General features: G+C 33.3%; 5 protein-coding genes across 5 annotated transcripts; 2 read left to right on the forward strand and 3 right to left on the reverse strand.

Moving 5' to 3' along the window:
* Window positions 1–761: 761 nt before the first annotated feature.
* On the reverse strand, window positions 762–1,940 carry LOC114372120. The gene is made up of 2 exons (XM_028329536.1): window positions 1,652–1,940; window positions 762–1,193 (listed from the first exon to the last, which is right to left on the reverse strand). Exons 1-2 carry the CDS (start codon window positions 1,855–1,857, stop codon window positions 1,064–1,066), a joined length of 336 nt encoding a protein of 111 aa, XP_028185337.1. The 5' UTR covers window positions 1,858–1,940; the 3' UTR covers window positions 762–1,063.
* Window positions 1,941–4,808: 2,868 nt separating this feature from the next.
* On the forward strand, window positions 4,809–11,284 carry LOC114402408 (dihydrolipoyllysine-residue succinyltransferase component of 2-oxoglutarate dehydrogenase complex 2, mitochondrial-like). The gene is made up of 15 exons (XM_028364973.1): window positions 4,809–4,967; window positions 5,226–5,325; window positions 5,455–5,532; window positions 6,067–6,124; window positions 6,234–6,261; window positions 7,625–7,686; window positions 8,388–8,462; window positions 8,565–8,620; window positions 8,739–8,783; window positions 8,914–9,171; window positions 9,255–9,349; window positions 9,655–9,745; window positions 9,828–9,938; window positions 10,192–10,386; window positions 10,779–11,284. The coding sequence occupies exons 2-15, from the start codon at window positions 5,275–5,277 to the stop codon at window positions 10,968–10,970; spliced, it is 1,395 nt and encodes a 464-aa protein (XP_028220774.1). The 5' UTR covers window positions 4,809–4,967; window positions 5,226–5,274; the 3' UTR covers window positions 10,971–11,284.
* A 791-nt stretch (window positions 11,285–12,075) lies between these two features.
* On the forward strand, window positions 12,076–13,291 carry LOC114402425. Its single transcript, XM_028364996.1, has 2 exons — window positions 12,076–12,447; window positions 12,864–13,291. The coding sequence occupies exons 1-2, from the start codon at window positions 12,165–12,167 to the stop codon at window positions 13,043–13,045; spliced, it is 465 nt and encodes a 154-aa protein (XP_028220797.1). The 5' UTR covers window positions 12,076–12,164; the 3' UTR covers window positions 13,046–13,291.
* Window positions 13,292–13,406: 115 nt separating this feature from the next.
* Window positions 13,407–14,247, reverse strand: LOC114402416 (stigma-specific STIG1-like protein 1). The gene has a single exon (XM_028364984.1). The coding sequence runs from the start codon at window positions 14,208–14,210 to the stop codon at window positions 13,617–13,619; it is 594 nt and encodes a 197-aa protein (XP_028220785.1). The 5' UTR covers window positions 14,211–14,247; the 3' UTR covers window positions 13,407–13,616.
* Window positions 14,248–15,456: 1,209 nt separating this feature from the next.
* On the reverse strand, window positions 15,457–18,239 carry LOC114402435 (GDP-L-galactose phosphorylase 1-like). Its single transcript, XM_028365006.1, has 7 exons — window positions 17,629–18,239; window positions 17,401–17,516; window positions 17,255–17,314; window positions 16,912–17,154; window positions 16,636–16,821; window positions 16,295–16,543; window positions 15,457–16,204 (listed from the first exon to the last, which is right to left on the reverse strand). Exons 1-7 carry the CDS (start codon window positions 17,750–17,752, stop codon window positions 15,863–15,865), a joined length of 1,320 nt encoding a protein of 439 aa, XP_028220807.1. The 5' UTR covers window positions 17,753–18,239; the 3' UTR covers window positions 15,457–15,862.
* Window positions 18,240–22,224: the final 3,985 nt, after the last annotated feature.

Genomic DNA, 22,224 nt, shown 5'->3' on the forward strand with positions numbered 1-22,224 from the left:
AATGAATTGAGTTCAGTTTTGTCTTATTCAACTCATGCATATGAGTTCGATTGGAGTTTGATATGAATGTTTTTTTCAACTGGAACTTAACTCTATTCAAACTCACGAATAGTTCCTTAATTAACTTAAATGACATGAACAAAAAGTTAAATTTTTTAAATCTTATACATTTTAAATTTTAAATTTATTAGTAGATTTAAATAAAATGATTGCTTAACTTTTTAAAAATACAAATTTAAACTTATTCTATTAATTTTGTAGGTCACGAGATATGACTAAAAGAAAAATATAATTGCAACCAAAGTCTACATAATTAAAAACTACTCACCCTACATATATAAATTAATAGAAAACTCAATCAATTTTATATATACATACATATTGGGCTGATTTATAAACCAAATAAGATATTATTTAAGTTTGACTCATTTATTTAATGGGTTCAAATTTTAGCTTAAATTCGACTCATTTGATTCATGAACCAAATTCAATGAGTTGCTTGTTCAATCAAGTTTCAAATTATTTTTGAGTTATTTCAATTCATTATTATCCCTAAATATAATAAAGAGGGATAAAAAGGAAAGAAATGTTCTATGAAGAAAGGCAACACTTTAAGATGGACTTGACAGTTTCAAATATAATTTTCTATAATAACACATAAACATAATCAATGATGATAAATTTGTCTAATATGAAAAACTTATATTATTAAATATCAATCAATAATTAATTTTTTGTTAAATAAAGACTATACTTATAAGAGATTTACTAATATTTTTTTGTTTTTGCTGAATATATATTTTTTTGTGGGTAGTAATCCCACTGAATCAAGGGCAGGAACAATTTGGTTTTCATGAGATTGTAATCGCTACCAAGTCTAGAATAGCTAATACTAATGGGCAACGCCAATGACACTTGAGATATTTTATAATCTAAATGCGAACTAAAGATACAACAAAAGACACATTGATACAACCATGCAGTAGTGCATCAACCATCCTGATCCTGAGCTCAGTTCTCACATTTAAGTAATCCTGTTTCTTTCGTGACCTCCCTTGACTATCTATTCATCTTCTATTTCATTTGAATCGTCAACCTTCTGCTCTTCGTTTGACTTATCGTATCCGAAAGAGTTGGTAAGAAAACCTGGCACGACAAAATTTGCTATGAAGTATGCCGATAGAAGCACCGCACTGCAATGCATAAGGAAATTTTGAGTTAACTTCTAGACTTTAAGCATCACTTTAAACTCCATTTTGGAGTAAAAGGTTGTTATATAGCCTGAGCCTAGTGTCAAATTCAATTATGATAGTCATGAACTATCAAATAAACAAGAGGAGTACTCATCAAAAAAAGAAAAAAGAGAGGTGTGATAGCAATACATTTTTTCTAGCATAAACTCTTTTCTAACTACCAGTTTATTTTTTTATTGGTAGGAATGAAGATACTATCAACAAATTTACAATAATTGATGCATTCTACTTAATCAACCAAGCTAGACTCTGTTAACTTTTAACTCCCAAATTTTTTGAATAAGAAGTCAGATTTTAAAAAAAAATTATAATTTTAATGAATTTCAGCTAAGAATAAAGTGTGGTAGCTAGACAAGTTTTGGCCAAGCAATGAAAAAGGGAAAGAAAAGAGATTGGACCTTATTGGGAGAAAGGTGGATAAGTCACCGGATTGGGCTGGGGCAACAACCATTGAATGTGGAAGTGCCTTGGTAGTTAATGGATCACTTGCTAAAGGGAAATGCTGGGCACGTATGATTTGGCTGGTGTGGCTTGTATGATTTGGCTGAGGTTTGAGTTTTGCATGCAAGGGAAGCAGTGAAGATTGGAGCTGGAGGCACTTCATGGGGGGAAGCTTGGCTTGTTCAGTTGCTCTTTCAGGAAGATACTTTTGGCTTGGGATATTGGGATAAGCTTATTTTTGGGGAGTGAGGGGATATTTTGGTAAAGATGTCATCCTTTCTGTAGGGTCCCATTTTTGTTTATATGGTCTAGTACTTTGCCATTATTCCGAGACTCTCAGGTGGAGTTAGCCTAATCTTTTTTGGAGCCTATTAAAAATGAACGAATAAGCGTATAGTTAGTTCTAGGTAGCCCAATTATTTATGGGGAACTCCACCCCTTTTGAATAATACAGCTTTGTTTGTTTTGATTTGAAGAAATTAATGTTTGATGACCGGGGATTGCTGGAAAATCACAAAATCAACATCCATATCATGAGCTCTATTAGGAAGCTCATCCGCATAAGAATTAAGTTGATTTTTAAAAAACTAACTAAAAAATTAATTAAAAATTGAAAAATTAACTTAAAATTAATAGTTAAAAGTCGAAAGCAAATTATAAGTGTTTGACAACTATTGAAATAACTGAAAAATATAAAAAAAATATATTTAAAAATAGTATTAAAAAAAATTGAATGAATATTTGAAGGATAAAAAATAAATTAAAAATTAACGTTTTAAAAAATATTACCTCAAATAACATTTCAATGTTAAAAGTTACTTAAAAAATTTGTTTACTAAACTGTTAAACAAATTTTTTAACTAATAAAAAAATTAAAAACTAACTAAAATTACTTACTAAACTTTAATCTCTCAATAAACATGAGATCCTAAAAGATTTATACTATTATTCTATAATAAATTGTCATATATATATATATATATTTATTTGTTATCAAATAATAATAATATAAAAATATTTTATATTTTTAGGATATTAACATTAAATTTATTAAATTAGTGCAATATTTTTAAATTATTAGTAAACATGAAAATAAAATTTTAAACTATTTTTCAATCAAATGTGCTCAAAATGATGTGTTTTGTTTGTTAAGTCAAATTTGGAGAAAGTATTTTTATGATTACATTTTGCATTCCTCACTCCCCCACAGCAGCTGCATGTGGCCAATGAACTAAGATGTGCTTAGCAGTTAGCACAATGTTATCAACATTCCACCTGAAATAACAACAATATTGTTTCTCTTCCCAAGCTTGTATAAATCTACATTTTACTGACCAGTTATTTGGAAAGCTATGAAAAATCTATATACATTAAAATATTCTCCAAAGGAATATAATGTTTGTGCACACCAACATGCATATATATTAGTAAAGATGTCAGATTAACGTGTCTCGTTGTTCTATATGATCACACTACTTTATTTCTTCTCCCTCTGAAAAGAATACTTCGTCTTTCTTCAAGTGAATTTCGAATCAATTTTCTAGAAAGAGTTATTCCTAGTATGTTTTGTCCATGTTTACATTCTTCACTCCATTTCCATGCGCACACACACACTAAAGAGAGGGCATAATAACCAATAATTTAAAAGTAACCACAAGTTAAATATGATTGAATACACATGAGTATGGAGATCTGCTGAACAAAAAGTCCAATCTAATGATAATCAAAACTCAGTTAAAACATAATGTTTATACGTATGCACATTAAAGCTATACACAAAATTTCAAAGTGAAAAGCCAAGGGCTTAACAAATTTAATTAGATTGATTTTGAAGATAAATCTATCTAATCATATCATTTTTTTACCATCAAATAATTTAATTTCTAAACTTAAATCTAATTCAATTATATAAATCTAAATTGATTTGAATTTTCTTAAAAAAATTGATTTGAATTGGGTTGGCATTGTGCTGTGGCAAAAGAACCAGAATGAGGCCCAAACATCTTGAAGAGTTTGTCATCATGACACAAAAATGAGGGGATTTCAGTTGGGGTAGTGTAAAGAATTTGATGTCTGTTATAGTACATTTTTATTATTATTATTATTGTAATGGAGAGTAACTCTCTATAACTTAGCCTAATATGTTTAGAGTTTTTCATTGACCAGCTTGAGTTATACGGCGATGTAAAAATTTGTGGGTTTTTTATATCTCTCGAGTTTTGCTTCTTGGTGTGGGATCTAATTCTTGTTCCTAGGTGCTGAATCCTTTACAAGGACCCAATCACTGACTCTACGTAGCAAGTTTTTGTTGACTTATTGCTAAAATATTTTCCATTAAGGAGGTACTTTATTGTGTTCGATGAGGCAAACTAACAAAACTTCTTTGTTAAGATCAAAACAAAACAAGTGATTGTTTATGTTTGGTATAACAAGGTAGCAGATGCATTGATGTCCAATAAGGTAAGGCATAACAAGAGTCGATTGTTTGGTTTGAATGGAGAGGTCATCGTTCACGGCTCAATCTTTTAAAATCAAAATGACAAGGTTCTAGATCACATTACAAATAAAGTTTGAACAGTCAAATCACAGTTTTACTAATTTAAATTGTTTTTTAATTGATTGTTAATTTTATTTTATTTTTTTGGTTTTGTGAGCTATTCGAACCAAACAGCTAATCGATTTTCAATCCAACAGGTCAGTTTTTAATTTTAAAATTATGATTTAAAAGAAATTAACTTGATCTAACTCAATTTTTATTTATCTCTACTGAGTGCTGACAAATAACGAAAACATTCCATGATTAATTGGAAATATAAGAAAAATACAAAGTTTAAATAAAAAAATCAAAAAAGGTTTGATTTGTTTAATTAACAGCAGATTATTTTATCAGTAAAAAGATACTATGAATTAAAATACAAAGATTCAGACGTTGGAAACTATTAATTTCAAAAATTGATTTGATTGATAAAAATGTATTTAGATATCTCATGATATTTAATAAAGAAAGTATAATATTACATAATTTTATTTTATTTTCCAAAGGTGAGGAAGAAAAATAATATTTAGAATTTTAAACACGAGATATTTCATATTTGACTTGGAAAATAGTGTTTTGAAGACAGTAACGAAAAGATAGGGAAATTAGACATAAGAAATGCGATTATAGAGAGCGAATAGAATATTGTTCTTCAGAACTCTGTAGGCGGATCTCCTTTAGTCCTTTGTCTCCGTTCCGTCGTCAACCCTACCTTTGGATCTGCGTTTGGCCTTCAGGTTCGTCTCTCTTCACTCTCTCTTTCGCTCTTCCCTTTCCCGAGAAAAGTAGCATTTCCATTTTTTCCCAGCACAAATTCGCAAATCTGCATCTAGAATGGTTGAATCGGGAAAATACATCCCAATAGGTGTAATCTTGTTGTTATTGTTGTTGTTTTGAAACGTTATGAATCCGAGACGATATCTATGCACGCATTTTCCGTTCACTCTGATGATTTTTTTGGTTTTGTTTGCTGAAATTGTTATTTTTCAAATTAGGTTTTGAAGTCCGAAGGACGAAGAAGAAGAGATTCCTGACAGCGTAATCATGTTTGGTGTCGTAAGGCGAAGGGTTGCTTCTGGCAGCCCGTCTCCTTGGGTGAGAGCTCTGTCTTTCTGTCTTTTCTAAACGCTTATGATGAATTTTCAATTTGAATGTGTTTGTGCTAATTCATGGATTAAAGTTTAGGTTTAAGTGAAGCTAATACCTGTTTTGCTTTTGTTTCAGTTGCTAGGTCAGTCAGCTCAGAAAATCCGGTCTGGCCCATCAGTTTCTGCTAGAGCTTCTTCCATTGTGGAAAAAGAGGTGTTTGCCTTAATTTTCTGCATCCTACCCTGTTTATATGCTTTTTCTTTGCATAAATTACTGATGGTGTTAAATATGTTTTTTGTACCTGCAAATAAGGCAATGTTAACTTTTAGTCCCTCGAAATATAGTCGTTTGTTTTGTCCCTCGTTTATGGAAACATGTCATGTGTGGTTTCTACAGATGATTGAATGGAAATCCTCTAGTGTGTTCTCCACACTCAGGCTCTACTATATTAGAAAACTTAGCTTACTCGGTAAGCCAAAGAGAGGTAAGTACAAAATACAGAGCTCTGAACAGAGCATGTATAGCAGGTATACAAAAGACAAAAATAAAATGTAAGCTACTACTCTAGGTACATCATGACCTATTTTCCAACATGTTTAATGTACAACCTGCACAAATAGAATGTGAAATTATTGGGTTGTGCCCTTGGTGGCAAGTTCCTAATCTTGCTTAGTGGTTGTAATTGTTTTTTATATGATGATATCCTTTGAAGTTTCTTACAACTATTTTTTTTATTATGTTTAACAGATTGTATTTCGTTCAGGCGGATGTGGATTTGTCCAGAACTTCAGTCATATAACTCCTGGTAATTTTCAGTGCATTTCATTTTAAATATTTTAGATGCTATTGACTTAATTACTTAAATGATTTCTGCAATTTTGCAATTTAAATCATAAATTTTATCGTTGTTGCAGGAAGCTGGATTAATTCAAAGCCTATGAGGTTTGTGGCACCATTTAATTGTCCTAAGTATTGCTTTAGGATTCTATTTAATTTAATTTATGTAAAAAAGTTTGGCTCAGAAATAGGAAAATGAGATTGTAAAGGTGCCCTTGTTTAAGAATTTTGGTTTTCTTTAATCTTTTCCTTGAAAATAACAAATACATCTGAAAACATGTTTGTTATATAGAAAAGCTTAAAATTAGCTGGACTCTGGAAACTTAAGATCAAGCTCTCCAACCAGACTTTCAAATGTTAGAATTAGGTTTGGAAGCTTCAACAACATTCTTATTGTTTAAATGTTAGAAGTTATAACAAAAATGAAAGTACTGTAGAAACGTTTACTGGCTTCAGGAGGAATTAATGAATTGGTAAAAAAAATAGTAAGAAAATGAGAATATTAAATTGTTTTCAAATTCTTAGCCGATTGAATGATTCAAATCCTTAATTTTAGTTATGACAAATTTGGTTGTACTAATATTTCCTTGCCTTTTTTCAGTATTATTTAGCTGCAAATTTTTCACTTTTTCTGGTATGTTGCTAAGGCTATAGCTTTTTTTTTTTGGAAGGCAGAAAATATAATATTATTAATAAGAGCAATAGTACCAGAGGTACTTAAAGAGAATTACAACAGCAGCTATGCTGCCAGCCTCCCAAAAAGAAAAAACCCATCACAAGTCCCCCCAACAGACCAGACCATCCGAATTAACCAAAGGCCTCCACAAGATTGGAAGACCAATGGTTAAAAGGAATATTAAAATCTTTATCTCTAGCTTTATACCAGGACCAAGCTAGGAATAAGGCGTCCTCCATCACTTTGGAAGATACAAAAGGAATACCCTGAAAAATCAGTAAATTCCTATGCTTCCAAATAGCAAAAGTTAGAGCAATCCACCAACCACACCATCTAGAATGGTGTCTCCCTACATCTAAACCATCACAAAATAAGCTGAAGTGGCTTGCTGGAGAAGCAGGGAAAACTCCAGAAACCTGAATCCACCGCTAAGGCTATAGCTTATGCACATAAGTATTCATATCATGTGGTCATCTTTATATTGAAAACCAAGTATTTAAAATTAGTGGTGTTATTAAATATTAAGGGAATTGGATGTCCCAAGATATAAGTTTGAAATGAACTTTTTTTTTTCAAGAAAAAAGTAAGCAGACACTAAGCATTTTCTGTATTCTTCTAGTTTCATTTCAATCATTTGTACTCAATCAAATTCTGTTGATGATCTTTTCACATTGAGTTCCGGGGGTGCAATAATGACGAATCATTAATTAATGATCGGATGGAATGGAAAGTAGTTACAATTTCTTATCCACAGTGATGCAGTTCTGATATTGCCCTATTGCTGCTCTGTAGGGTGGTCATTCATCCAGAGGCAACTGTTCGAACTTGGGGGCGTCTATTTTCTTCAGAAAGTGGTGAGATATTGACGTGCCTATGCTTCTATAATTCAAGTTTCTTTTATCTCATGCATATCATATCAAAAAATGTTTTAACTCTGAAAGTGGAGACAATCCATGGTTATGATATATTATTGCATGGCTGTAATTTCTGAAATTTAGCTACAGTATTTTTGTTTATTGTAAAGGAATATAGAGTATATTTTATATTTGTTTGAAAATATAGAACATCTAGTAAGATTTAGTATGGTTAGAATGAAGACAATCCTTGTGTCCATTGATTTCATAATTTTCATCTTGGTTTTGTAGTCATGTACATTCTACAATCTACATCACTACATATTTTGAACAATTCTTTTCTACAATCTAAAATAGCTGTATAGCTTGTATTAGGACACCATAGTTTTGCATATTCTGGTGCGGACTTGTATATATAACAGTACCCCTTGTACTGCTATTTTAATATATATTATAATATTACTTTTGCTGATACAAAAAATTGTAGGAATTTTGTGTATGTTCTAAATTCTGGTTTCACTTTATTTGTTTGAGTCTAGAGTCTAGGATCTAGGATCTAGGACCAAATTTGTACTCTTGGGAAGTGTAAGGTTTGATTAATACACCATTCATTATCTGGCATTTATATTAACTTGTTTTATTTTGGCTTTTGATCGCCAATATTTTTTAGATTGCTAATGTTATTTATATTTGTAATAAAGGAGACACGGTTGATGTTGTGGTTCCTCCTTTGGCTGAATCTATCTCTGATGGAACTCTGGCACAATTTTTGAAGAGTATGTTATCTTGTGTATTTTTTGTTGTCGTCTATTTCAATTGTTAATTTTATTAATTATTGGTGATTGACTGTCGTGTTTTGATTTGTTATATGGGAGCAGGGCCTGGTGACAGGGTTAATGCTGACGAGCCTATTGCTCAAATTGAAACAGATAAGGTGCTATGTCGGAACAGCATGCAAATGTTTTTGAAGGATTTTGATGGTTATAAACAACATTTAATTTTCTTGATTTCCAAATAATTAATGCTGTATTTTGTTTTTATTCCTTAATTAGGTGACAATTGATGTTTCAAGTCCTGAGTCAGGCGTGATTCTAAAGGTACAGTTTCATAGATTTAAATTGTTTTATTCTCCTCAAACCACCTCGAAATGATAGAAATTATTACTCTCTTCTATCTCCTTTCTCTTTTATTAAATTTGGCTTGGGTGATCTATTTAATGATTTGCAGCTTCTAGCCAACGAAGGTGATACTGTTGAGCCAGGTAACAAGATAGCAATCATTTCAAGGTCTGCTGATGCAACTCACGTTGCCCCATCTGAGACTATATCTGAGAAAGCTGCTCCTCAGCCAACCCAAAAGGTTAGCGAGGAGAAGAAAGCCCCGAAAGTTGAAACTGCTCCTGCTAAAGAGAAGCCCAAAACACCTCCTGCCACTCTGAAGTCTCCCACTGAGCCCCAGCTTCCTCCTAAAGAAAGAGAAAGACGAGTGAGGCATTGTGATTTTTGGTCGTACCTGAATTATATTTAGCAACCATGAAAGTTGTTTTAATGCTTCCTTTGTTATCAAAGGTTCCTATGACAAGGCTTCGGAAACGAGTTGCTACACGGCTGAAAGATTCCCAAAACACATTTGCTATGCTGACTACCTTCAATGAAGTTGATATGTAAGTTTTGTTGATTGTCAAATTGTAGCATTAGATTTTCATATTGCTCAAGCTGGATGTTTTTTCCCCGATGTGTGCATCAAAATTCACTATTACTTTATTTGGTGATGGTTCTAATGGAACACGGTTGTCTAAATTTAATTAAGTTCTCAATCCATGGTCTGTCCTCTACAGCTATGGTACATTGGAGTCATTACATTTCTGTAGATTTTTCTTGGTCTTTGTGAGATCAACAAACCTGTTATGCATTCTCTCAAATTCACTATTATGTATTCTCTCCCTTATTGCTCTGCTCTTAATGATAGGACTAATTTGATGAAGCTCCGTTCTGATTATAAGGATGCTTTTGTTGAAAAGCATGGAGTCAAATTGGGGCTTATGTCTGGCTTTGTCAAAGTATGTTTTCTAATTACTGAAATATAAACTAGCTGGGCTTTCTCCTTTGATTTCCTCATACTTTTTATGGTCTCCATGTTAGGCTGCTGTCAATGCACTCCAACATCAGCCGATTGTCAATGCAGTCATTGATGGTGATGATATTATATACAGAGATTATATAGATATCAGCATAGCTGTTGGTACTCCAAAGGTTTTTATCAGCCACCTTTATCTTTTCTCTTTTACTTTGTTTATGTAGAGAAATCAATCAATCATTATACTATACTTTTGATGAAACTTAGCCATTTGCGATTGACTTATGTCAACTATTGTCATGGCTATGGAGCTAATTTACAAGTTATCTAGTATATAGTGTCTAATTTAGCAATTTTTTACATGGCTATGAAAATTATCAACATGCATGTTGTATTTGAACAAATATTGACCCTCAATTGCCATTCCAGGGCCTTGTTGTACCGGTTATCCGCAATGCTGATACCATGAACTTTGCTGATATAGAAAAGCAGATTAATACTTTTGCAAAGAAGGCAAATGATGGATCTTTATCAATTGATGAGATGGCTGGAGGCACTCTTACAATATCCAATGGTGGTGTTTATGGAAGCCTTTTGAGTACCCCTATTATCAACCCTCCTCAGGTTTGGAAGTTCTACTGAGATAAATATTATTATTTTTTTTTTCTTTAATTTTGTAAGACATTCTTTGATATGTTTTGAAGTTGCTTCTTTGTGTATATGATAGTACTTAATCATTGATTCCTTTCTTCTATCTTAGTAGGTTCAAGCATTGTTTGTCATTAATGAAAATGGCCATTATTTGTCACCCGTAACTCTTCAAAATGCAATTTGTTTTCACAGAAGGATCAATTTAATTCTAAATATCAAGCCAAATATTCTGATCTATTCCCTTACTAGTTAAATTTGTATAATTGTTTTTTTTTAATGATGCTAATCATTGTGAACAATTTGTATAATAGAATATGAAATTAATTATTTAGAAATAAAACTGATGCAGTTTTTGTTCTTGGCAGTCTGCAATCTTGGGTATGCATTCCATAGTGAGCCGTCCAACGGTTGTTGGAGGAAATATTGTCCCAAGACCAATGATGTACGTGGCTCTAACATATGACCACAGAATTATTGATGGAAGAGAGGCCGTGTTCTTTCTGCGACGCATCAAAGATATTGTGGAGGATCCTCGCAGGCTTCTGCTTGACATATGAAGTGAACCTCTAATTTTAAATGGAGTAAATTAAACCTCAAAATTCAAATACCATAATGGGTACCCTTTGGTTTGGATTTTGAATTGCGGCTGTCCGTAATTTATAATCTGTAATGAGCAAACTCTTTAGGATCATATCCCAATTTCCGTTCGATATTAATTCAGCATGTTTGTGTTTTTTCTACCCGCTATTCCTCTCATTTAATATGAAGAGGGTCACAGTTTTTGGCTACAAAATTGTTGTATGAAACGACTATGAACTATACTGTAGGGATTGCCCCCGAAGTAATAATGCGATCTCTTTTCATAGCATTATATTCTACACTATTTTTTAGCGGAAAATTTTCAGATACATCTCATCATGGGTCCAAGGAATCGGGGGTGATATAATATGGCACGCACATGTAGTCAAGTGATTCTGGCAATAATATACTGCCGTTACTTCTTCTTCTTCGTATCCCATTGTCCAGAGGCTCTTCGCTATGCGAAGGTGTGGGGGAGGAATATTGTACGCAGCCTTACCCTTGCATATGCAAAGAGGCTGTTTCCGGATTCGAGCCCATGACCAACAAGTCACCAAGGCACAACTTTAACGTTGCACCAGGGCTCGCCCTCCAATAATATACTGTCGTAATTAAATAAATTTCTTCTAAAATTCCCGTGTTTTGTGCTACTTAGCCCATAAAAAGTTGTCTCTATCAGTTAATATTATTATGGAAAAAATGCCATATTTACTTATTCTGTTAATATTCTTTTATTCAAGAGCTTTATCAGTAAAATATGCATATGTACCGCATACACTACTAGTGAATAGCCTATGCTAAGGGTAATATGCAAAAAAAATCAGGGTCAAAAGTCTTCGGATTAACAAGGTTAGTTAATCTCAAGAAAAACTGAAAAGAGAGGTAATTGATAATTGAATTGGGAAGGTAGAGATTACTTAAGCTTGCAGGCCATATTCAGTTTTATTCTCATCAAACGTGTTGCCACTGTTTCCCCTTGTTCAAAGTTATTCTGTGCTCCCTGCGTCTTGGAATGGAAAGCATGGCATAATTCGTTGCCTAACCTCACAAGTCTCCAAAGCCGCTTATAAACACATAGTACTCAAAGTCAAAATAAAGAGTTTGTTTTTTTTTTATGCAGGCTCTCATCTTACCTCCACCCCTGAAATCAACATTCAAGAAGTTATACAAAGATGATACAACTTTTATTCATACTTTTGATGATCCAAATAGCATTCATCTTAATATTATCTTTTGCAAATCCAATACGAAAATTGGTGGTGATAGGGCTCGACCTTTTGAAGCAGGGGAGGGGCCCCTTAGTCACAAAAACTGTGGCAGCAACTATGTGTGTGGTCTTGAGCTCCACCGTGTATACTATAACCAAAATCCAAAAACGTTCAAAGGATGCTAGCATAGTTAATCCAACTGATGAGGTGTTGATGGCACATCGTCTCTTGGAAGCAGCTTTCTTGGGTAATTATTCAAAAAATTAAATTCCTTGTTTGCTTACAAAGTTACAATACCAGCATTACTATTTTTGTTACACACAGAAAAAAGAAAATAGTTACTTACCCCACATGTGTACTAGTGTATGCATCTGTTTAGTTTCATAACATCTCTGAAAGGTGACATGAAGGTTGAAATCATCAAATTTTCACCATGAAATGTCCAACAATAAAACATTGATTGTTTGAAGAGGTTATATTTAGTTTTGAAGATGTGCTAACTAAAAGTAGCTTTAGCATATGTTTGCCATTACTCATGCTTAGCCTAGCCAATGCATTTCATTTATTCAGACCTGGGCACCAAATGAATTCTAATACGTATCAATGAAGATAGATTTCTTTTTGGCACTTTTTCTGATATATAAAATGGTTATTATTGGGCAGGATTCTCTCTGTTCCTTGGATTGGTTATCGACAGACAACATTATTATATTAGAGAGATTAATTTACTAAGGAAGAACCTGGAAACATGGAAAAAACGAAATCACAATCATGACTCCTTAAAGAGAAGAGTGGAAACTGAGAAGCCAAATCCCAAAGGTCGAGCTCAAGTAAGCGGAAAGTGAGACAGAGTTTGCAAATAACCAATGTCCTGAAAAGGGAAAAAATCTGAAGGAGGCCATGAACTGTCTTGAAGCATGAAAATGTTGCATGTACTTGTATGAATGTGCAATGCTCAGAATTGAATTGAACTGAATATACATACATAAAAATTGTTCTAATTGTGTCTGTAAATGATTTATTTTATTTTTTATGTAACAACTACAGAAAACAAATAAGTTCAAATTTGAAGATGTGTGAGCATTCATATATAAGAATTTGTCATTTTTATACTAGATATTTAAATGATCGATAAAAGTACTTTAAAATGTCTTAATCTCATAATACTAATAATTCAACCACTATCAGCCAACAATAACCAGGAAGTTACTCGGTAATAATGTTCTTTGTTCTTTCTCATATAAAATTGGCATGCTTTTCTACTAACATAGAAAGCATCATATGTAACTGCAACATCGTGAAACACAAACAGTTGCACATGAAAACCTTAAAGGCTTAAATACTTATTGTAAAATAACAAAAACACAAACTTCAAACCAGGGGGGAGGTAACCATGAGACCCCATTACAATAATACTTAATCCATTGCAGGTTGGTAATCCAGTGGCTGCGGTGACTTCGCTGGAGGCACCGGAGGGAACACCGGAGGGAACAATGGTGATGGTGATACTGATACTGGTGGTCGCAGTGACGGTGACACAGGCCGTGATGGCGACACGGGCGACACTGGTGGTGGTGATGGCACTGCTTGCTCAAAGGCACACGATCCAAATACGCATAACCTCCCAAAGGGGCATACTCTTCCACACCTACCACAGTTGAAAAGGTTCAAATTTGTGTTTAAGCACAAACGGTTGCAGCATTGACGATTAAATGTGCACCTAACCCCACATAACCCACAGTTTTCTCTATCTGAAGTCACATCCACACAACGGTCTCCACAGCACATAGACCTTGGTGGAAACTCTCCTCTGCTACATATAAGTGGTCTTCCCCTGCATCCAATGATTTGGTTTTCATCTTTCAGCTCCATCAATGATGTTGATGAAGAAGATGAGGCATCAGTGACATTCTCATGCCCTTCTTTTGGTGTTGGATTTCCCTCTATTTTGATCAGCAACAGCACAAAAACCAATGTAACAAGAGCTGAAGATAGTGCTCTTAGACTCATCTTGAGGAAATGGCTTGAAGGGTAGCATTTTGGAACCATATATATATATATATATATATATATATATATATATATATATATATATATATGTACACACACACATGTTTATGTGAACTGTGAAGGTAACTTGCTTTTGTTACAAGCCAAAAGGGGCATGTTTTTCTTGCATGAATAACAAACATGGTCATGATCTCGTGTTATGGGCGGTGGACGTTGTCTATATATGTTTTTGAGTTAGAAGGAATGTTTTGTCAGCTAGCTCTGCTTTTTGCATAGAGTTGAGTGGCTTAACATTTGTATGTTGATCCTCAAAATAATGTTGCGTGATTTAGGCATGATATATGCTTGGCGACTTGCTAAAGGGAACTGATTCTGATTCACATGAAAATTGAAATGCCTTTTAAAAATATAGTAACTACCTCAGGAATCTCCGTATCGGGTTATTTATCATTTGTGAGCCTCCAAGACGTCAAGCCTATGCAGCCTCGTTGGTAGCCCATGCTATCACCTTGAGCGATCAGTTTTTTTTTTTATTTACTTTATTTGTAGGAATCAAAGACCGTGTTAAAATTTTATAAGAATTCATACACTTTATTTAATCAACTGAGATAGATTTTCTGGAAATAGTATAAATAGATCCCATAGCCATAGATATATACCAAATCATTAATTGCTCTCATTAATCACTAAAAGCGTTTGAGTGTGCATATGTCCCTCTAAATGAGATGAGAGTATGTGCCCTGTCCTAAAACTCAACAAAACTTAAAATGAATTAAAGATTAAAAAAAAAAAAGTTCTGCCCTGTCTGAGGATTATGCTCATCGTAAATCCAGAACATAAGTTTGACATAACCATCTACCACCATAGGAAAACTAAAACACATCCCGATTTTTGGACATCTTAGCCGAACATGTAATAATTTCTTTTTTATAAGCGACAGTTTACAATAACTACATGATAGAATAAAAAATAACATAGTACTTTGACAGCATCATGCAATCAATTTGAAGACCAACTCGTTAAACAATCTATTGATAGCCCCCATGATTTACAACATTAATCAATTTCTTGTATCATAACACATTCTTAATCATATTCAACTATTCACAACCAATTCTAACAAAATCTAAAACAATCAACTATTCATAATCAATTCTATAAAAAATCTAAAACAATCAAGCACTACTGCACAACCAAGAGGCATTGAAAAAACATGAATAATAATAAAATAAAGATTCGCACCAAATTCTTAACCCTTAACGTTTACTAATATACAAACATAACATTTATTACAAAGTGAAGCCAGAAATACAGCAAGTGAAAACTTTCATCCTTAAGAACTACAACTACAAGGACAAACAGTTACCTGAATTTATTATTTCTCGCAGCATGAAAGCCACGATAGACAGTCAAGTCAAGCATTATGATACATCAGACCCCAAAATACCAACAACACTACTCAGCTGAGCAGTTATTATATCGTACTTTCACATGAAAGTGTCATAAAGGCAGATAAAAGCATATACATTCAACACACACGACCATAAGGCTCAAGCACAAGGCAATAGTATGACTTAAACGGTGACACATTTCAGCAATTATTCTTAAAACACTGCAGATTTTCTGAATTTGTTCAAAATACAAGAGCCTTGTTACTGTAGAACCACACATTCTTGTGAACCAGCCACCACCACCACAGTAGGGTGTTCGCTTGTGCTGACTGCATCAACTTCTTTTTTGACACTTTGAACATTGACATCCTCCAATTCACCACAGCCAATGGCTTCAAAAACAAGATCATTGACTTCTTGAAACCTCTCTTGAGAAAGGGACACCTCAGCAAGAAGCCTCCAAGCATTGCCTTCAGACGCCTCATCATAATCCTTCCTCCTCTTTAAAACCATGTGTCCACTAATTTCCCACACAGCAGGATTCACTTGGGTGTCAAGAAGCTCAGCATTCACTTCTCCAAGAGCTTGTTTCTCTGCATAACACTGTTCATCTATTTTGGTAAATACCCCACACAACTAATGAAAATGGATTATGCAAATTCATTTACTTCCAAGAATTAGAATTTAATTTACCTGTGGTAACAGATACACTTGCTTTCCACAGTCAGAGATAAGAACATTGAAAGGTATGTTGTTGTTCTGAAGACATATACATGCATCTGAAACAACGTTTGATAGATCTTCCAGCATTTCGCCGCCCTCAAAGACAAAGCCTCTAACCGGATACTTCAACAGTTCAGATATCTTCACCCCACCATTTACACTTGCAATTCTCTTAGTGGGGGCCTTCTCAATTGGGAAGGGCAGAGCCAAATAATAAGCCTGCAAAATCACCAAATTGCAATCAGATTTGTAGAATTAAACAACGGAATCATCAACATGACCTATTAGTGGTATAATTCAGTATCCAGTACCTGGAAGTGAAGATGGTTGATAGTTGCAAAAGCACCCAAGCTGTTGTAACCCAATCGAAAATAAGGATTATCGGCTTCCACTGCCATCTGAAGTGCAAGGAGGAAGCTCTCACGGTCAATCCTTTGAGGCAAACACTCAAATATGCGCGGAATCAGCAAAACATGCCCATACTCAATAGGACTGACCTGTTAAGATAAATCAAGAAACAAATATCATCAGTCATCACATAAAACGCCTAATAATGAACCCACAAGAACAAAAGCTATTGTCTATACATTGATGGCAACAAAGCTGGGAGAATTGTCAACATCAACTGGAGCATTTGGAAAGAACTGGACTTGTCCATCCTCGCTAGCTTCAAATTGGAAGAGGACCTCTTCTTGCCCGACTTTGGTAAAGTTGAATTTGTTTTCATCAAAGGGTTGAAGGACCTTATCAACTCGGAACTCAGTTGGCCTCTTCTTGAGGTGACGACCCTCGTTAAGCTGGGCAACGAAACCATATTCACCAGGAATCACCTACAACAAAATCACCATTCACCACAGAACACATCAAAATCAGAAATCATGCCATCCATATATGTATGCATAGGAAGACAAAAACAAAAACAAAACAGACCTTGGTTTCACAGGCGGTAACATCATAGCGAAAAAGTCCTCTCTGCATGCGATCTTCCCACTGCCATGAAAGGGTAAAATTTAGAAACTTTGAAACAAAGGGTAACAAGAAAAGAGGATGTTAAGCGTTTTCCATGTGCAAAATACCTCTCCAAGAAGAAGAGAGTCGAGGAATGCGAGGGGAGGCTCCCCGGCGCATGCATGCAGGGCCAAATCCTTCCCAATATTAGCCTTCTTGAAACCATACAAAGGCAGCTTTGCATCTGTTAACAAAATAAAGACACAAATCACTAAAAAGAGCCATGTATTGATGAGAAAATCAAGTGTGAATATTGCATGCACTTGCATATATGAGTTGGAGAAAGAAAAACGTACCTGGAATGCAACAAGCTTTGAGGCAATTCCGACCACAACCTCCGACGGGACGAGGAGAGTCTGCAGCGTCGTCTTTTTGGAAGTTGGAAACGACAGTGGGAACCCTCTTGATTTTGAGCATCATTTTAGTGAAGGAGAAGTAGAAGATGAAGAAAAGGTGATCTTATGAAGTAAGAAAGTGTTTGTTTTTGTTATTTTGAAAACAAGGTAGCTTAAAAGTAGTAAAAAGAAAAAAGAGTTAAGAAGAAGCTAGAAGACAGCAGAACCACCACCAGCTAAGAAGAGCAAGTCTGAAGGGCTACCACCTTCAGAAGGCAAAGCACCACGCCCACCGTGCGGCGAAGGGTTGGTGGCAGTTACGCAACCTGTCCTCCGTCGTACAGTTGGGACATGAATGAGAGAGCGAGACACTCTTAGAATAGCCGTGATGTCTGCAACGCTTCAACCCAGGGATTCAACCCAACCAAATATTCAATATTATTCTTCTTTTGCAGTATCTGTTTACAGAGAACCAACATGCAGAAGGCAAAGATGGATGTGGTGTGAGTTTGTGAGAGGTTGAGCTTCCTTTCTTTCTTATTTTATAGATAAGACTTAAGAGAAGAGAGACGTGGTTCAAATGTGGCTGTGAATAATAATGTGTACGGACTGAAATCAAAGAGCCTTTGTTGCTTGCCTAGGTGGAAAAACATACACAATAATTCAAAGAGAGATTGATTAGGTTAAGGCTCATCACCCTCACTATGCTGCTTCTTCCCCTTCAAGGAATCTTCCACTCCAGAATCTTCTCAGTATATTCATTCCATTCATAATTAAGGATTAAACAATAATAATGATAAGATTAAAATAAAATTTCAAGAATATTCATGATAAACAATAACAAATATGAATATAAAATAAGGGTTTACAATATTAATGATCCTAAGAGATATTTTAATTATTATTAAAAATATCTTTTCAGAATAATATATATTTATTTTAAAATTGTATTTCTAGAACTATGATTATATTTGTGAAAATATATTTTTAAAATAGATATATGTTAAGATAACCGCTTATAATATTAACAATTCTAAGGGATATCTCTATTATTATTGAAAATATTTTTTTAGAATAATATATACTTATTTTAAAAATGTATTTTTAGAACTAACATCATATTTGCAAAAATACATTTTAATATAGATATATGTTATTCAGAAAAGATATTTTCAAAAAGAAAAAAGGATTTCAAGAAGTATATTCTTTTAAGGAAAAAGGATATAATAGATAATGAAAATGTAAAAAAGATTTCCAGAAGTGTATTAAGGAGATTTTATTTTTCACACAAATTAATATCATATTTAATTTTTTTATTCGTACAGTTTCACAAATTTTCCTAAAAATGTTTTTTTTTTAAATTACCTTAAACAAACTAAGTCCACCACTAAAGTAAGATTTGATATGCTAATAATACTTTCTTTTTAGTAAGATAACATTCCACTGAAGTGTTTGCAGCAACACAATGAATAACCAATCCCAAATCCCAATTATGCTGGGAAACAATATTTTTTTTTATTTCTTAATTACAGCCCGCCTTTGACTAGCAATAGTATGTTTTTTGGTCTTGTTACCAAATCCAACCTCACGTCCCCACCACAATTCTCTTTTTGCGTCATATTTTTTTTTTTTTTGGAATTGGTTAAAAAAATAAAAAAAATTATAAAAATGGATTAAAATTATAAAAAAAATATATAATTTAATATATTATAATATAAAAAATTCCTCTTTTGCTTTCTTAAAGCCACTTATTAACATTTATGAGCCTGCCAATAGAATCACGGCTTCATGTCATGCAACCGGATTTAAAATTTATACTGAAAAACGTTGAAATTTTGCTTTCACGTGGATGAAAAGACTAAAAGAAGTATTATAACTAGCAGATAACTTAAATATGGTTAATATGATTTATAACTTATTAAAATGTAACGTGAAGTTCCGTCAAGCTCACAACTTAAAATATGTTAATTTTGTTAGGTTATTTTTTCCTCTAACTTTTTTTTATAAATTACTTTCAATGATTTTTTTATGCTGTTATTTTTATGTTTTTCGTAAATAAACATTTCAAACTTTAATGTTATCCCAAATATTTTACAAATTGCAGTTATCGTTCATTTGTGTTTTTCTTGAACTTTTATTAATCTTCCTGGCCATATATCTATTTGAATATGAGAATTATCATAATTTCTTAAGCATAAAATAATTCTAAGATTAAGAAATATTTTTTAAAAATATAATTACTTAAATCAAATTGATGAATACCACCGGTAACTAGAAAAAGTTCTTCATAAGTTCTACATAGTTCTGTGCTAGAGTCGTCTACATCGTAACCTTTTTCAACCAATCCAAAAACATACGTTTAACTTGAGAAAGAAGAAAAGAATGACGCGTTAAAATAAATACACGTAAATCTTCTCTCACGCACACGAATACAATTATATATATATATATAAAATATTTTGTGGACTTGAGAAGTCTTGTTGCGTTTACATATCTTGTCTATATTGAATTTTGATGACGAATTTGTGGCAACCTAAAGTACATGTGGGAAGAAGCTATGAAATTTCTCTATCTCTACCAAAAAGCAGAAAACTCCAGTCCATGAAACTTCGAGGTGAATTGATTAATGGCCACCAAAATATATCTTTTTTTAATTTGTGGTGGTCCTCTCTGAGCCCACAAACACAATCCTCCAATCCTCAACCCACGTCTCCACGTGATGTGTGCACCAGTGACATGAAAAGCACAAAGTTAGATACTTACGTGAGGACGTATGGGTGTTGAAAATTAATACACCAAATTAATTCCCTATTTATGAATTTAAATTAATACAGTCATGAAATGGAAGTAAAATAAGTGTCAGAGCAGAAAAAATAACATCAAGAATTTTAATGTAAAAAGTTTTCTCAATGTATATGTAAAGAACAAATCACGAGACCTAGTTTACTAAAATGTTTTCATGTTTTTCTTTTGATGATAGAATGTCTATTAATCCTATATATCTAATACGAATGATTTACCATGTTTTTCAATTCTCAACAACACTCTATATCTTGGGTGGATGGGATATGAGATATCAAGCCCTAATTCCTCGAAGTTTTCTTTTATATAAATAGATAGAGAGATAATAGAGACATGGAATTTCTTACAAAAAATGAGCAATAGATAAAAATTAAAAATAAACGTGTAACACTATATAACTTCTCATATTCTTATTATATATTTATAAAATTACACGAATATGATGTAATATTAATTATAGAGAAATGTCCAACCATATTTAACAAGTGTTAGTGGGAATGGTAAAACAAAATTATCCAATGAGTGAAAATACTCAAGTACTCAACCCATTTATTTTAGTGGTTGAGTTGCAATGTTAAGCCTTACTTAATGTCTTATGAGAAATTAAATTTCTATCAATCTATTTTTTACTTTTTTTAAGCTTAATTCATAAATTTACATAGTAATTTTAATATAATTCACGCTGGAGCATGCATATTGAATTTAGCCCCATTATATGTCTCAACTTTTGTGTTTGTCAACACACCAAAATGGCAAAATCCTATATCTCAACTTGAGTCGATTACTAATTAGCCTCATATTTCAATCTTGACTCATTCAAAAAGTATCCCTCATGCACGAGTCTTGTAGTAGTATGTAAACGATACTTAATGTTATGTGGATCACCTCTTAGCCTCCCTTCCCATTGGTAAGAGTAAAATAGAGAGGAGGGGAAAGAGGAATAGATGGTTTCAATAACGTGAATTTCACACCTTCCATACTCTATTTTAATTTAAATATATATTTTATTTATTTTTATCTTTTCTATTTTCATCTTCTCTATCAAACAAAGCATTAGACTCCTATATATAAATCAGTGTCCCTCTTTTTTAGGTATGCATGTTTTCTCCGACCTAACTAGTCATTAGTTTGTTTGCTCCTCACCCTTACATCGGAATCTTTAATTGCATGTAAGCATCACCTCCGTTGCATTGCTTCAATTAAGCAACAATAATATGTTATCGACTCTCATCGAGCCTCGATCTATTAGAGCCACATAATATTACTAGGCATGCACTAGAGCAAAACACATCAAAACAAATATATAATAGCTTAAAATAGTAAGCGTTTGTGAAAATAAAATCTATATAAATATATCTGTTCATTAAATAAATTTAGAATGTCATCAGTTAGTGGCATAAAATACAAGTGAAAATTCACTCACAAAATTGTCTCCTATTTTATTTCCCTGGTGTGATGTGGATTTGAATGAATGGTGTGGGGGACTAGGGAGGGGATAATAACAGAAGAAGGCAGAGAAAGAACGTGCAAGATTCCGCATCTATGAAGGGATCATTCTTATTTCTTAAGACTAGAAACACTCTTTTTTGTCTGCTCCCAAACTCAGAGAGACCAAGACAATGACAGCCACATGCTCTCTGCTTGGAAGCTGAACGACCCCACTTTTCTTAACCTGCAATTATTATAAGCTAAGGTACACTTCGGCTTGAGAAATCCAACTTTGGAATTGTGTATTCAAACTATATATAGTTGTTA

This window comes from Glycine soja, chromosome 2 (genome assembly GCF_004193775.1).
Source record: "Glycine soja cultivar W05 chromosome 2, ASM419377v2, whole genome shotgun sequence".
Taxonomy (NCBI): domain Eukaryota; kingdom Viridiplantae; phylum Streptophyta; class Magnoliopsida; order Fabales; family Fabaceae; genus Glycine; species Glycine soja.